Below are 14,582 nucleotides of genomic sequence, written 5' to 3' on the forward strand. Positions count from 1 at the left end.
TCAAAGTTCTGAAAATGCCACTTTTAGAAAGTTACCATTTTCTTCTCATAACCATTTCATGTCTGCTGCCTGTATCCTGAGTCACATGACTAGGTGTAGCTGATAGTTGGTCTTTGTGTGTTGCTCCCAGACACTGAGATAAAGGAAAGATAGGTGTCGGTAGGGATGGGCAATCTCTGACTTAATGAGGGGGAGGAGCTGTCACCTACCACACTTGCATATGACAAAGGCTCTGCCTGAGCACACTCACAAAGGGTTTGACACCAGTCTATTCTGATCCCAGACAATTTGGGGCCAGGACAGGAGGAAAGAAATTTAAAACACCTTTGGGGTGGAAATCTCCAGAATCTTCTCCTACTTCACAGTGGGTACTAGCTATAAATATTGAACCCTGGGACCCAACTCTTCAGTACACCTCTGGACCTGTGGAAGACTCAGAAAGACTGCTGTGCAGCTCTGCCAGAAGGGTTGCTACTCCGTTGCCCTGCTGCCTGAGTGAAGAACTAGACTGGCATCTTGCACCCAGGTCCACCAGAGTGACTCCAAGGCCAGTTGGATGGCCTCCTGATCAAAAACCTCAAGGACAGATCAAGCTCCAACCAGCGTGAACCCAGCACCCGGACTCAGTCTGCTGTGAGTCTTGTCCCCCAAGTGGTGCCACCCTAGTCTTGGACCCTTGGAAGAGTAGCAGATGTGCTGCTAGACAACATGGCTAAAAGACATTCACATTGACAAGTCCAATAGCTTGGGCATTTCTGCGATTTATTCGCTTTGCCAATGCTTGTTTGATGTTGACGGGGTCTTCCTGAACAAATGTGGAAGTGGTAGTGAGAAACAGTTGAGGAGCTTTGAAGTGAAGTGAGGATATGGCCAGAGCTGCCGACAGGGGGGCTGGGGAACCAGGTTCGGATCACTGGGTTGGCTGAACAATTTGTTATTCTGGGCAAATCCCTTATGCTTCCCCCTGCCTATGACAATGAACGTGCCATTGTGTAATGTAACTGGTGAGCACTTAAGCTCCCAATACCACTGGCTTGTGTTCGCCCTATGGCAAAATGGACGATGAAGCAGCACTCCAATACCATCAGATCATGCAACAAAAAAAAAGTATTGTCCGTTTTTTAACAACTGTTTCAGAAATGCATTTGTTTATGTACACACACATGCATTTTAGTGGTATGTGTCTATGTGTACAAGGGAGATGGCCTGAAAACACAAGTACTCCTGTGGAGTGCTTGAAAACAAAGAAACATATAGCTCCGCAAATCCGGAGAAGTGTAAGGAGACATTTACTTGGTCCATGAGCTATGGGAGAGCTAAACGAATGGCATCAAAGAAAATTAAGTTTACCAATGGTTTACCAATGGTAGGAGATGAGCGGCCTGTAAGCTCACAGATAAAACACAACACATCTCTTCTAGACAGCGCACGCGCTGTCTAGCTGAGATGTAAAAACTGACAGGATGAAATGCCAGAGGTGTCAAGTTATCTAGTTTCATGTGTGAGCAGCTCACCTCATCCAGGATTTTTCATTGCATGCTGGGATTTTTCTAAATCATTATACACGTAGGACTACAAGTTGTAGAACATTCCTGGACTAGATGAGCTACTTATGCATGGAGATGGGAAACTTGAGAACTTTGGAAATTCTTAGTTGTAGCATTCAGGATTTGAACTGGTCACCTCTATTTCACAGCCCTTTGATAAGCAAGGAGATGGTGGGGTGGGATCACCCAAGGGGTAATATTATTGTGGGTGATGGAATGTTGTAAGACCGTGGTGGCGGGCAAAGTGCAGTATCCAAGATAAAACTGCTATTAAGGTGTTTTCATCTCTTTCAGTACTGCTTATATTTAATACTGAGAATTTTGTGACAGTCGCGTGGCATCCTACCATGGGCAGTATGAGATTGAGGTGTCACACTGCGCACACTACAATGCCAATATAGAGACGGAGGTCAACAGGTTCCAGATATGGGATGATACTGTTTAGCAGTGCAGTTGCAACACACTGGCTGGTTTGTGCATGACCACTATTTTGATCGGACCTACTAAATGTTGAATCAAATGGCTGGCATGGAGCTGGTGGCTATCCTGTTCCAGAGGCACAGAGGTGTGTTCGTACCTGTTGAAAATTGGGTTACTGGTTGAGGGAAGTAAAGCCCTTCTCAAGCAGTAACCACAATTCCTGTCAGGCTGATACACAAGCACTCACTGGAGTGCTATACCTAACCACACTCCAGCAAGTGTGATACCTGCTCAGCTATCAGTGGAGCTAATAGCTGGTCAAGTCAGTGGAGTGCCATCAAGGTAGTCTACCCACTCCACCTGTCCATCCATCTCTGGGATCTTAGTGTTTCTTGTGGTATAGTCTCTGGATTTAGAGGTAGCACTCTCCCCTATCTTTTTTTTACCCCAAAGTCTCTTTTAGGCAATGGGGCCCAGATAGTCTTTCACCTGTTACATCTTTGTATGGTGCTGGACATCATTTGACCTTCTGCAAGGTCACAGGTTCACTAGTCTTGGGTGGGACTAGTGAGAATAGCACACAGCAGCCCTGCTGCAGATGTGCGTCTGCTGATCGCACAGTGAGTCTCCAGAGTATCAGAGCAGAAGCAGGTATCTGGTGTTGATCCTCTTCTGGTCTCCGGTGGATGGTCAGCACAAGTGGGCCTTGTTGATTTGAAGAGTCATGGTCTGTGACTCAAGAGAGTCTTCGTCAATCATGCTGGAGCCTCCCTCACTAGAGTTAGTTGGCATTCTTCTGCTTCAGGTGCAGGGCTCAAGCCAAAATAACACCTTTCTTGGCAGTAGTCCAATCAGGCCATGAGTTCTTTGGAAGTACGGCTAGCAGGTGCTAAGTCGGCACATGGTATGTCAAAGTGAGGGCCTCGCTCTTCGGAGTAGTGCTTTCATTAGCGCACTCTTGGGGCAGTGTTTGGTTTGCTATTGACAATGGATACTTTGTCAGTTACCACTGGTGTGCAGTCTCTAATTTTTGCTGATTGAGACCCCACACCACGGAGTCAGGAAAGTCAGTCATGCTACCTGGGGTCACAAGCACACAGTGGGTGGTGAGAAAAAGGTGTCTATCCCAGCTGCAATTAGGCAGCCAATTGGTCACACTTGACACAGATGCCTTGATGATGATGAGGATTAGCATAAAGCAAGGAGGTGGATGGGCATCTTAATTATCAACAGGCACATCTGACAGTGATCATTAAAAGATACAATGGCTGCTCCACTTCTTTGTGACCTTCACACCCTGATAAAAGTTACTTCTATTCCACCCATCACACCCGACATCCACCAAATGGCTGTCACATGAAGGCCATTCAGATGCCCTCTGCATCAGAAAGGACCTAATCGAATTTCTAACGGGATGCCTGTCTCATCGTTTTCCCATTTCAGAATCTGAGTTCGCTCCCTTCAGTCACAGGAAAGGCAGAAATACACTTCTACTGTGTGGGAAAGCAACCTCACCTCCATTTTGTAAACTGGAACAGGCCAGGTGGTTTCCAAATTGAATCCACAGGCCTGTGCCACTCTAATTTACTTAGGCACTCATGCACTGCATACCAACTCCAATAGCACACAGCAAATCTCCAGACACACAGGATTCTGGCACTAGGATTCCTGGGTTACCGTTAGTAGTGGAACTTAGATTGAATAGGTTATTGTCCTTTAGGCTCATTTCAGTTTCACTTTCTATGTGCTCAGGGGGCTATCTCAGCCCCCCGGGCACGTAGAAAGATGGGATAGGTATCATTGGAAAGGGGAGAATCTCCACCTTCCAATTGTACCCCTCCCCAGTGGATCCCGGCTTGGTGATTGCCCCAGGAGGATGATCCCCAAGCAGGGATCCACACAGTAGGCGCCAGGGAGGGGGAGCGGCCCCTTGGGCAAGGGCCTTTGCTCCCCCACATTAAAATGGGCAAATGTAGTCTTTCTGCCCTGCAGTAGCCCCCAATCTGCTACATACCAGGGATTTTTCTTTCATAATAATTAGGGGTGGGGGCTGCCCAAGATGCCCAGATTTTGAGCTCTGCCGGCACCTAGGGAAACCTAGAAAACCTATACATTTTTGAAAACTAGACACCCAGGAAAATCTAGGATGGGGTGACTTGACTGGCTGTCACCAGGTTCTATTACCTAGAATCCCTTGCAAACCTAAAAATGTGTCCCAAAAAACACATTTTCCTCACATTTCTGTGGTGGAAAGTTCTGGAATTGGCATGGGTCCACACAATTCCACCCACCCTGCGTTCCCCAAAGTCTTCCGAGAACAATGGTACCTCACTTGCATGGGTAGGTCTAGTGTCCGTGACAGGCAAGGGCCCAAAACCTATTGAGGCAACATCAAAATTACCTATCACAAAACAACCTGGTTTTGCAAGGGGGGTCCCATGAGTTTTTGGCCCCAGGCTTGGCGGCCATTTAGGGAAACCTACCAAACCCACTCATTTCTGAAAACTAGACACCTGGGGGAGTCCAGCGAGGTATGGCTTATGTGGGTCCCCCAACGTTTTCCTACCCAGAATCCCCTGCAAACCTCAAATTTAGCTGAAAAAATCACTTTCTTCTCAAATTTCTGTGTGGGAAAGTTCTGGAATCTATGTGGATCCCCATATTTCCTCCCATCCAGCGTTCCCCCAGGTCTCACGATAAAAATGATACCTCACCTGCGTGGGTGGGTCAAGTACCCGTGACAGGCAAGGGCCCAAAACTTATTGAGGCGACATCAAAATGACCTATCACAAAACAACCTGGTTTTACTAGGGGGGTCACCTGGGTTTTTGTCCCTGGCATGGCAGCCATCTTGGAAAACTACCAAACCCAAACATTTCTGAAAACTAGACACCCGGGGGAATCCAGCGAGGTATGGCTTGCATGGGTCCCCCAACGTTTTCCTACCCAGAATCCCCTCAAACCTCAAATTTAGCTAAAAAAATCACTTTTTCCATACATTTTTGCATGGGATCACCGTGCTGACACAAATGTCCTTTGAACCAGCGTTCCCCTTGTTCTCCTGAGTAAAATGATACCTCACTTATGTGGGTGGGCCAAAGGCCTGTGGCTAGGAAGAGCCCAAAACATAGGGATTTAGAGTATAGCACCGAGAATTCTAAGCGCTACATCTTTTTTAAAATACATTTTTAGCCAATTCTGCTTTGGACACCCACACAAGTGAGGTATTATTTTATTCGGGAGAACAAGGGGAACGCTGGGTGGTAGGACATTTGTGCCAGCACTGTGATTAAATGCATAAATATGTGGAAAAAATGTTTTTTTAAGCTAAATTTGAGGTTTGCAGGGGATTCTGAGTAGGGAAACGTTAGTGGATCCACGCAAGCCATACATCATTGGACTCCCCAGTGTGTCTAGTTTTTAGAAACGTGTGGATTTGGTAGGTTTCCCTAGATGGCGACAAGCCCGGGGCCAAAAAAACAGGTGCCCCCCCCAAAACCAGGTAGTTTTGTTATAGGTAATTTTGAAGTCTCCACAATACGATTTGGCCCATATCCTGTTTCAGCCACTTTGCCTACCCACACAAGTGAGGTACCATTTTTATCGGGAGACCGGGGGCGACGCTGGGTGGAAGGAAATTTGTGGATCCACAGAGATTCCAGAACTTTCCCACACAGAAATTTGAGAAAAAAATTGATTTTCTCAGCTAAATTTGAGGTTTGCAGGGGATTCTGGGTGAGTAAATCTTGGGGGACCCACGCAAGCCATACCTCGCTGGACACCCCCGGGTGTCTACTTTTCAGAAATGTGTGGGTTTGGAAGGTTCCCAAGATGGCCGCCAATCCCGGGGCCAAAAACTCAGGTGACCCCCCTTGCAAATCCAGGTTGTTTTGTGATAGGTAATTTTGATGCCTCCTCAATACATTTTGGGCCCTTGCCTGTCGAGGGTACTTGACCTACCCACGTCAGTAAGGTACCATTTTTATCGGGAGACCTGGGCGAACACTGGGCGGTAGGAAATTTGTGGATCCACCTAGATTCCAGAACTTTACCACACAGAAATTTGAGAAGAAAGTGATTTTTTCAGCTAAATTGGAGGATTGCAGGGGATTCTGGGTAGGAAAGCGTTAGAGGACCCACGCAAGCCATACCTTGCTAGACTCCCCCGAGTGTCTAGTTTTCAGAAATGTGTGGGTTTGGTAGGTTTCCTAAGATGGCCGCCGAGCCCGGGGCCAAATACTCATGGGACCCCCCTTGCAAAACCAGGTTGTTTTGTGATAGGAAATCTTGATGTTGCCTCAATAGGTTTTGGGCCTTTGCTTGTCGTGGGAACATGACCCACCCACGTGAGTGAGGTATCATGTTTATCAGGAGACCTTGGGGAATGCTGGGTGGGAGGAAATTTGTGGATCTACGTAGATTCCAGAACTTTCCCACACAGAAATTTCAGAAAAAGGTGATTTTTTTCAGCTAAATTTGAGGTTTGCAGGGGATTGTGGGTAGGAAAACGTTAGGGGGCCCACGCAAGCCATACTTCACTGGACTTCCACGGGTGTCTAGCTTCCAGAAATGTGTGGGTTTGGAAGGTTTCCCTAGATGGTTGCCGAGCCCAGGGCCATAAACTCATGGGACCCCCCTTGCAAAACCAGGTTGGTTTGTGATAGGTGATTTTGATGTCGCCTCAATAGGTTTTGGGCCCTTGCCTGTTACGGATCCTTGACCCACCTATACAAGTGAGGTACCATTTTTCACGGAAGACTTTGGGGAACGGGGGGTGGGTGGAAATGTGTGGATACACGCAGATTCCAGAACTTTCCACCACAGAAATGTGAGGAAAATGTGTTTTTTTGGGACCATTTTTTAGGTTTGCAAGGGATTCTGGGTAACAGAACCTGGTGAGAGGCAGTCAAGTCACCCCATCCTGGATTTCCCTGGGTGTCTAGTTTTTAAAAATGTATAGGTTTGCTTGGTTTCCCTAGGTGCCGGCAGAGCTAGCGTTCAAAAACTACAGCTAGGCACTTAGCAAAAAAGGGTATTATTTCATTGTGAAAATGTGGTGTGTTCACGTTGCGTTGTGAGCCGTTTCCTGTCGTGGGCACTAAGCCAACCCACACAAGTGAGGTACCATTTTTATTGGGAGACTTAGGGTAATTCAGATTTGTAAAGCAACTGGTATTGCCTATTGACTTTTGATGCATTTCTGCCTTCCAAATGAAAGACAATGTGTAAAAAAGAAGTAATTTTGAAAAATGATCGATAATTCTTATGCTAGTATGAGTATTCCTAATTTCGGAAATGTGCAAATATCTACTGTTTCTAAACTCTATATTTTGTTCCCATTTCAGAAATACATAGGTGGCTTTCATACCGATTTTCGATGCATACATTTTCCCAGAATAATTGCTATATACCCGGTACATAATAAAAAACCATTGCAAGTCACTGCTCAGTTTTTGGCTCTGAGTTCGTCGGGTTCTTTGTGAACCTACAAGTCCGATATATATCTCCACAACCAGTAAGGTCCAGCGGATGTAACGGTATATTGCTTTCAAACAATTGTCATAATTAGAAGAAGTTACATGTGAAAACGTTGACACAAAAGGCTGTTTTTTTCAACTAATTTTCAATTTTTCCTATATTTAACTGTTAGTTTCTATAAAGAAACCTTGAAGAAACTACACAAATGACCCCTTGCTGAATTCAGAATTTTGTCTACGTTTCTGAAATGTATAGCTTTCCTGGATCCATTATTGCTTTCATACCCATTTCCACCATTAGCTGGAAAGAGGTTGAAAGCACAAAAAATAGCAAAAATAGGCAATGTCCCAGAAAAATGCCAAAACTGTGTAAAAACTTTGGTTTTCTGACAAAAGTCTGCTTGTCCCTGAAAGCTAGGAAGATGGTGATTTCAGCAGTACAACCCCTTTTTTGATACCATTTGCAGGGGAAAAAACAGACGCTTTCACCAGTAGCCCTTTTTTTGCATTTTTCCCACAAAAAACAAAATGTAGCTGTATTTTGGCTAATTTCTGGGTCCCCTCCAGGGATATCCACAAACCCTGGGTACCTTTAGAATCCCCATGATGTTTGAAAAAAGGACGCAAATTTGGCTTGGATACCTTATGTGGTCAAAAAGTTACAGGAGCCTAAGCGCAAACTACCCCAAATAGCCAAAAAAGGCTTAGCACAGGGGGGAAAAGGCCTAGCAGTGAAGGGGTTAAAGCCTTGCTTATCAACAATGCTGCTTTTAGGTCTCGCCTGAGCCAGCACATGCATTGCTCTGGCGAGACATTTAGTAAGTGGGCTTTAAAAAGTCCGACCACATGCTTTTGCTTGTGGCCTAGAGCTTGCGGTTGCGCGCGCGGTTACGAGCAGAAGCGCCATCTGGCTTTCCTCTCTCGACATAAAGTGGAAACATCTGTTGCTTAGCGCGCATGCGCGTGCACTCCCCCCACCCCTCCCACTTGTTTACTTCGTCAAGCCTCAAGGCTCAAGCCTGCCCAGCTGCAATAGTTGTCTCCTGTGTGTGGGCGCGTGCACTCCCCCACCCCTCCCACTTGTTTACTTCTTCACTGAGGACTCTGAGGTCAGAGTTGGTCTGTTTCTGCCAGAGTGCAATTGTGCCTCTCAGCATCAGCATCAGCTTACGTCACAGCTCCAGGTTGTCTCTCAATGTAAGGTCCTATCAGCGTCCCCGGATGTCTCTCAGTACAGAGTGTGTCAGAGCGCCCACATGTCTCTACGTCAGTAAGTCTCGCCGGGGGTGTCGTTTGGCGTTTCCTTGATGCTCTGCTCCGCTGTGCCCTTTTCAAGAGCGTCTCTCCTCGTTTGGCAGTGTAATCTCCTGGTGTCAGGACTCGAGTAGTGTCTCCTCTAACGACTGATGCCCCGGCTGACTCTCTCCTTGTGATGTGTCATAAGCCTCTGTCTCCTCCCTGGCCATCTCTCTGTAGTGGTCATTTGCCTCTCTGGTGCTGTTGTCTTCTTTATCGTTTCTGAATCCCTGGCTGTCTTGCTCCTTTCGGGTATATATATATGCTCTCCGTCTTTCCTCCTTCTGTCTCTTTTTCTGCTGCCCCGTCTCTCTCTCTCTTCTTTGTTTACACGTATCAGAACAGTCTATTCCCCAAGGGTTCCGTTGCCTCTCTTATTTCCTGGGTATCCTTATTTCCTCCGAGGGTATCTCTTCCGTAATCATTCGCTATTATCGTACATCTGTAACCAGGGTACCTCTTTCCTTCGGGCCATATGTCTCTTGCTGTCTGTGTTCACGGCGTCTCGTTTGCAATCCTTTTAAGCCCCACCTGGAGGACTATTTCCTTTGAAGCAGCTACCCTCCAGCTGTTGTAACCCAAACCAGGTCTTCCAAAATTGCTGATGGGCTGACCTACTTGCGTTTGTTGCGCTCTCACTGCCGTTCAGCTGTCGCTCTGATCCCCTTGTGATCCTGGCCCTCCGGCTCTTCTGCGATGGCTGTTGTCCGGGCTGTCTCTGGTCTGTCTGTGATTTGCTTCTGCAATGGCTGCTGCCCTCCCTCCCAGTGTCTCTGATATCCTTCAGCGTAGCCGGTGCTGTTAAGGACACATTTGTTAATTGGGAGATTCAGTGTTTTGCCCAGAATCACAGGTTGTTGAGGCGACACTGAGACTGGAATCCAGTTCAGCAGCTCCGAAGTAGGCAGCTCTGACCATTACGCCAACTGGGTCCTGTTAAGGGCTAATAGAATTTTGTTGCACTCCTTACAGTGAGCCTATTCTCTACATAATCGCACATTCTTCATGCTCATTTGGCTTTTCCTCTTTCACGGTGGCCCATATTTACGTGCATTGAGCTTGATATGGTGAATTTTAATCCTTCCTTCTTTATGGCCCATAATTAACGCGTATTGATTTCACTTCCTCAATCATTAGTGGACCTACTTCTTGTGAAGCGATTTCTTCATGCAGTGATTCTCACATGGCGCTTCTTTACTTTTAGAATTCACTATCCCTTAGTGGATCCTCCGAGCAACTACCTGGGTGGCTCACCCCTGGCACCCTTAATTTTTGCGTACTTCCTACCTCTGGGTGAGACCCTACGCCATTTCCTGGACCCGTACACATACGTGCTTCCCCCACCCTCTCCCTTTCATCCTCCACCCTCTCTCTACCTCTCCTCTCTCTACCTCTCTCTCTCTGTCTTCCTCCACCCTCTCTCTCTCTACCTCTCTCTACCTCTACCTCTCTCTCTCTACCTCTCTTCCTCTGCCCTCTCTCTCTCTACCTCTCTCTACCTCTCTATCTCTATCTCTCTACCTCTCTCTCTCTACCTCTCTCTCTACCTCTCTCTCTCCCCTCTCTCTACCTCTCTCTCTCTGCCTCACTCTACCTCTCTACCTCTCTCTCTACCTCTCTCTCTCTACCTCTACCTCTTCCTCTCTCTCTACCTCTCTCTACCTCTCTCTACCTCTCTCTCTACCTCTCTCTCTCCACCTCTCTCTCTCCTCTCTCTCTCTACCTCTCTCTCTCTACCTCTCTCTCTACCTCTCTCTCTCTACCTCTACCTCTCTACTTCTATCTACTTCTCTCTACCTCTCTATCTCTACCTCTCTGTCTCTACCTCTCTACCTCTCTCTCTACCTCTCTCTCTCTACCTCTCTCTCTACCTCTCTAACTCTCTACCTCTCTCGACCGCTCTCTACCTCTCTCTCTCTACCTCTCTCTACCTCTCTACCTCTCTCTCTACCTCTCTACACCCCTCTCTCTACACCTCTCTCTACACCTCTCTCTCTACACCTCTCTCTCTACCCCTCTCTCTACCCCTCTCTCTACCCCTAAATCTACCCACCTTTCTCTACACACCTCTCTCTACACACCTCTCTCTACCCACCTCTCTCTACACACCTCTCGCTCTCTACCTCTAAGTGGCAGACAGAGCTTGATAGCACTGCTTGTCCTTTAAAAAAAAAAAACAAGCATTAGCTTAGCCAATAGGTCTCGCCTTTGGGACCTTATAAGTGTTTAGCCATGCAACAGTAGATGTTGTTGCACCAAAGATATTGTGCTGCATAACTAAATACTTATAAGGTCCCAAAGGCAAGACCTATTGGCTATGCCAATGCTTGTTCTTTGTGTCTGTATAGCACTGCGCAGTGTTTACGTATTTGCTATGTATATACTGAGTATAAATATTATGCCTGAACGTGTTTGTTCTTTATGTTTTTAGTTTTGATAAAGGTTACCTCTGCAACATTATGTGCTCTCTGTTACAATAATTGACTCGACAAATTCTCAAATGCCTTTGGTCCTGTTCAAGCCAAGTGTAACCATAAAAGTTTGTATATCCACTTTTACTCAGGGGGTTGGAGGTTTCTGGAGGCGGGAGCCAAGGAGTGACAAGTTCCCCATCTAGTCCCAAATTTTTAAGGCCTCAAACCTTCAGTGTCAAGAAATCCGGCATGCACTCCAGTCCTCTCTCTCTTAATTCAAAAAAGGCAACTGGAGGAAAACATAACTGACCCAAGTCTGTCAAATTCACCTATCTTAGTTTATCTATCCTAATTATCTTACCAAAAAAACTGACATGAAAGGAAATAAATGCATTTTTGAAAAACTAAATTATTTAGAGAAATAACGATTACACAACGTTCCATATTTCAGTGAAACAATGATGCAACCAGAAACCTTTCCTACAGGCAGTGTGGAAGTGAGAGGACACAACATCAATCTCCACTTGAAAACTAGTAAAACCTGTTTTGGTAGATTTTGGCTGGTTTAAAAAAACAAATAGTATTTAAGGGAATACTCGGCAACCATCCTGACTTTAAAACCAAAAGCACAGAGACATCATGGTTAAACAATCACAGGATTAAGGATACTTACGGCTGGAGGGTCTACCAAAGCTTAGAGCTTTAAACTAAGAGATGCTGTTATCAATCTGCGAAAAGCAATTCAAATCAAAGAGCTTCTGAAGCTAACCAAGAGTGAAACTGTCTGAAAGTGAGTCACTCCAATGAGTGAGACTTCAAGTGCTGTGGCTGTGGACAGCTTTAATAGGTTGCCCCATATTTGCTCTCATTTCTGTTTTCACTAAATTTCCCCTCTGAATATCTAAGTATCTTTGGTAGCTGTTCAGGGTAATAAACCATAGCTTTCTAATCATCTGCTCGTCCACTACTCTCCATTGTGGTTTTCAGGGTGTGTTGTATATGATTTGTCTCCATGCCTTATTCTGCCCATATAATACTTCTTTTAAAACCTTTGTTTAAATAAATCCCATCTCATAAACACATGTAACCTGTTCCTCTCAGCCTTCCCTTGGTCTTCACTGCAACCATGTGGCGCTTTACCTGGAAAACGAAGTTCTCGTCAAACTGTGGGTTGAGGGTTTTGCGCCGGACCTTAGACTGCAGGTACCGCCGTTCATCGGGCAGCAGGTAGAGTTTCACGAGCGGGCTGCAGGTGTCCGAGGGAGGGTGCAAGTTCCTCGCCTTGATTAAGGATACCAGCAACCTCTCAGCCTCCTGCTCGTACTCCAGGGCGAACCACAGCCGCCCCACATTGCCCTCTGGAAAGTCTCCCTCGTTGCTGTCTTCGGTAAATTTGTACAAATCCGGGTTGACGGCGCCCAAGACAAAAGAGCCTAAGAGAGAACGTTTCAAGGGAGCAAAAGTGGGTGTTAGTGGTCAACTCAATTTAGTGCACAAGGAGTACTAAAACATTTGCAAGTACATGAAACATGTGGGAAACATCCTTTACTCCGCATGCCATTATCCTGCGGTTTTTACTCTGCAAATACTTTTACAATGCAGGGCTTTACACCGCTAAACTGTTACAACGCATTCCCAAAGGTAACACCCCCTGCAGTTAGAATAGTAATTGCGTTGAAATGGGGAATGTGTTGTAACGGATTGCGTTGAAAAAGGTTTTTCGGAGTAAAAAATGCGGGGTAATGGCATGCGGAGTAAAAAATGCGGGGTAAAATGTCAGATTCGTAACATGTATAGACTTTTTAAAACGATTTTTGGATAAGGTATTCAACACTTTGCTAGTCCAGGAGAAAGCCAGTTCAACATAGGAAGCACAACCCTTTTATGAGATTTTTGTTAATCGTCCAAAAACAAAGTTGGGAGCATATTATCAAGATCCCATGTTCACACCAGAACATGGGCTTCTATTGGAATTCTCAAAGGTATATTATCAAGCCCATTATCGCCACTTTAGCGGCAGTTTTCTGCCGCTAAAGCGGCAATAATTTTAGCGCCGGATCTTGATAATATGCCCCTTGGTTCTTCGAAGAAATCATAATACACTTGCGGGCTATGAATGCAAAATGTCTGCTATTATTACTTCCCAAATAAAAGGTCATATGGAGGTGGAAAGGTCTGTTGTTTAAAATGCAAGGAGAGGCTTTGGACTGGCTTCAATAGAGGAGTGATAACCTCACAAAGAAGGATGAAGGAGTCTAGTGCAGGTCCCACATCAGCGGAACACAGAGTGCACCAATAAAAGAATGAAAAGCAAATAAAAATATCTAGGAAGGGTCAAGCAGAAAGAGATGAGAGTAGGCCCTCACCAGCTCCCCTCGCTACAGTCAGTGCCGCCTCCTCCTGCACTGCTGCTAAGGCTGTTTCAACTCCCTGTGAGGGTTAGTATTATGTAGCCTGCCAGTCCGTGAGCTCAGCTCAATCTTTTTCCCTGTATTTCTTCAGTTTTGGGCTCCTGCAGCCCTTGGCACTACAGCGCTGTTTTGCCTCCCATTTTTCCCGCCACATGCTTCCTGCCACCCACCTCTCCAGTGCACCTCCCAGGACTTACTTTATGGGGGCCACAGTGCAGCCCCATTCAGCATACCCTCACCAGCTCCCCCTCCCTACAGTCAGTGCCGTCTTCTACTGCACTGCTGCTAAGGCTGCTCCTGCCCAGTGCGGGCCAGTCCTAGGCATCCTGCCAGTCAGTGAGCTCTGCTCATTCTTTTTTCCTGCATTTCTTCTGTTTTTGGGCTCCTGCAGCTCTTGGCACTACAACATTGTTTTGTCTCCTGCTTTTCCCGCCACCCCCTTCCCTCCATCTGCTTCACGCTGCCCACCTCCCCAGCGCCCCTCCCAGGAGCAACTTAATGGAGGCTGCAGCGTGGCCGCACTGGTGGCGCGCCGAATGGCATGCCAAAGGCAAGCCCGTCTGCGCCAGGCCTGGCCCTCCGGACACCCACAGGTACTCCACTGCAAATCTCTGAGCCTTGGACCCTGGACACCACAACTGCTGCCCTGCATCTCCTTGCTCCACAGCAGGACCGTTCACTTGCCACCAATGTCAGTTCACCCGCAACCTGGGACCGCTCACCATTGCAGAAACCTGCGCCACATCCAACCCGCCGGCCAACACCTTCCCAGAACCTCTCCGATGCCTCCTGATCAGCACCAGATCGCTCTGAAAACACGCCACTGAAGTCTGGGACATCATCTCCACCCTCGCCCGTGAGGTGACCTTTATCACACAGACAGGGCTCAACCCCACTTCGGCCCCCAACATTGCCACTGTGCCACCCAACGACTACAAGATAAAACTTCAGGACTGCACCAACAAACACAGAGGTGGCATCGCCATCATCCACAAAGAATCAAACCGCTGCACCACA

General features: G+C 46.7%; 1 protein-coding gene across 3 annotated transcripts in view; it reads right to left on the minus strand.

Moving 5' to 3' along the window:
- LOC146867778 (synaptotagmin-15-like) overlaps window positions 1–14,582 on the minus strand; it is a 278,429-nt gene that overhangs the window by 130,203 nt on the left and 133,644 nt on the right. For all 3 annotated transcript variants that reach the window (XM_085607884.1, XM_085607875.1, XM_085607893.1), the window contains exon 4: window positions 12,295–12,587. In XM_085607884.1, the coding sequence (XP_085464010.1) occupies window positions 12,295–12,587 (293 nt within the window). The remainder of the gene's footprint in view (window positions 1–12,294; window positions 12,588–14,582) is intronic.

This window comes from Triturus cristatus, chromosome 1_2 (genome assembly GCF_964204655.1).
Source record: "Triturus cristatus chromosome 1_2, aTriCri1.1, whole genome shotgun sequence".
Classification (NCBI taxonomy): domain Eukaryota; kingdom Metazoa; phylum Chordata; class Amphibia; order Caudata; family Salamandridae; genus Triturus; species Triturus cristatus.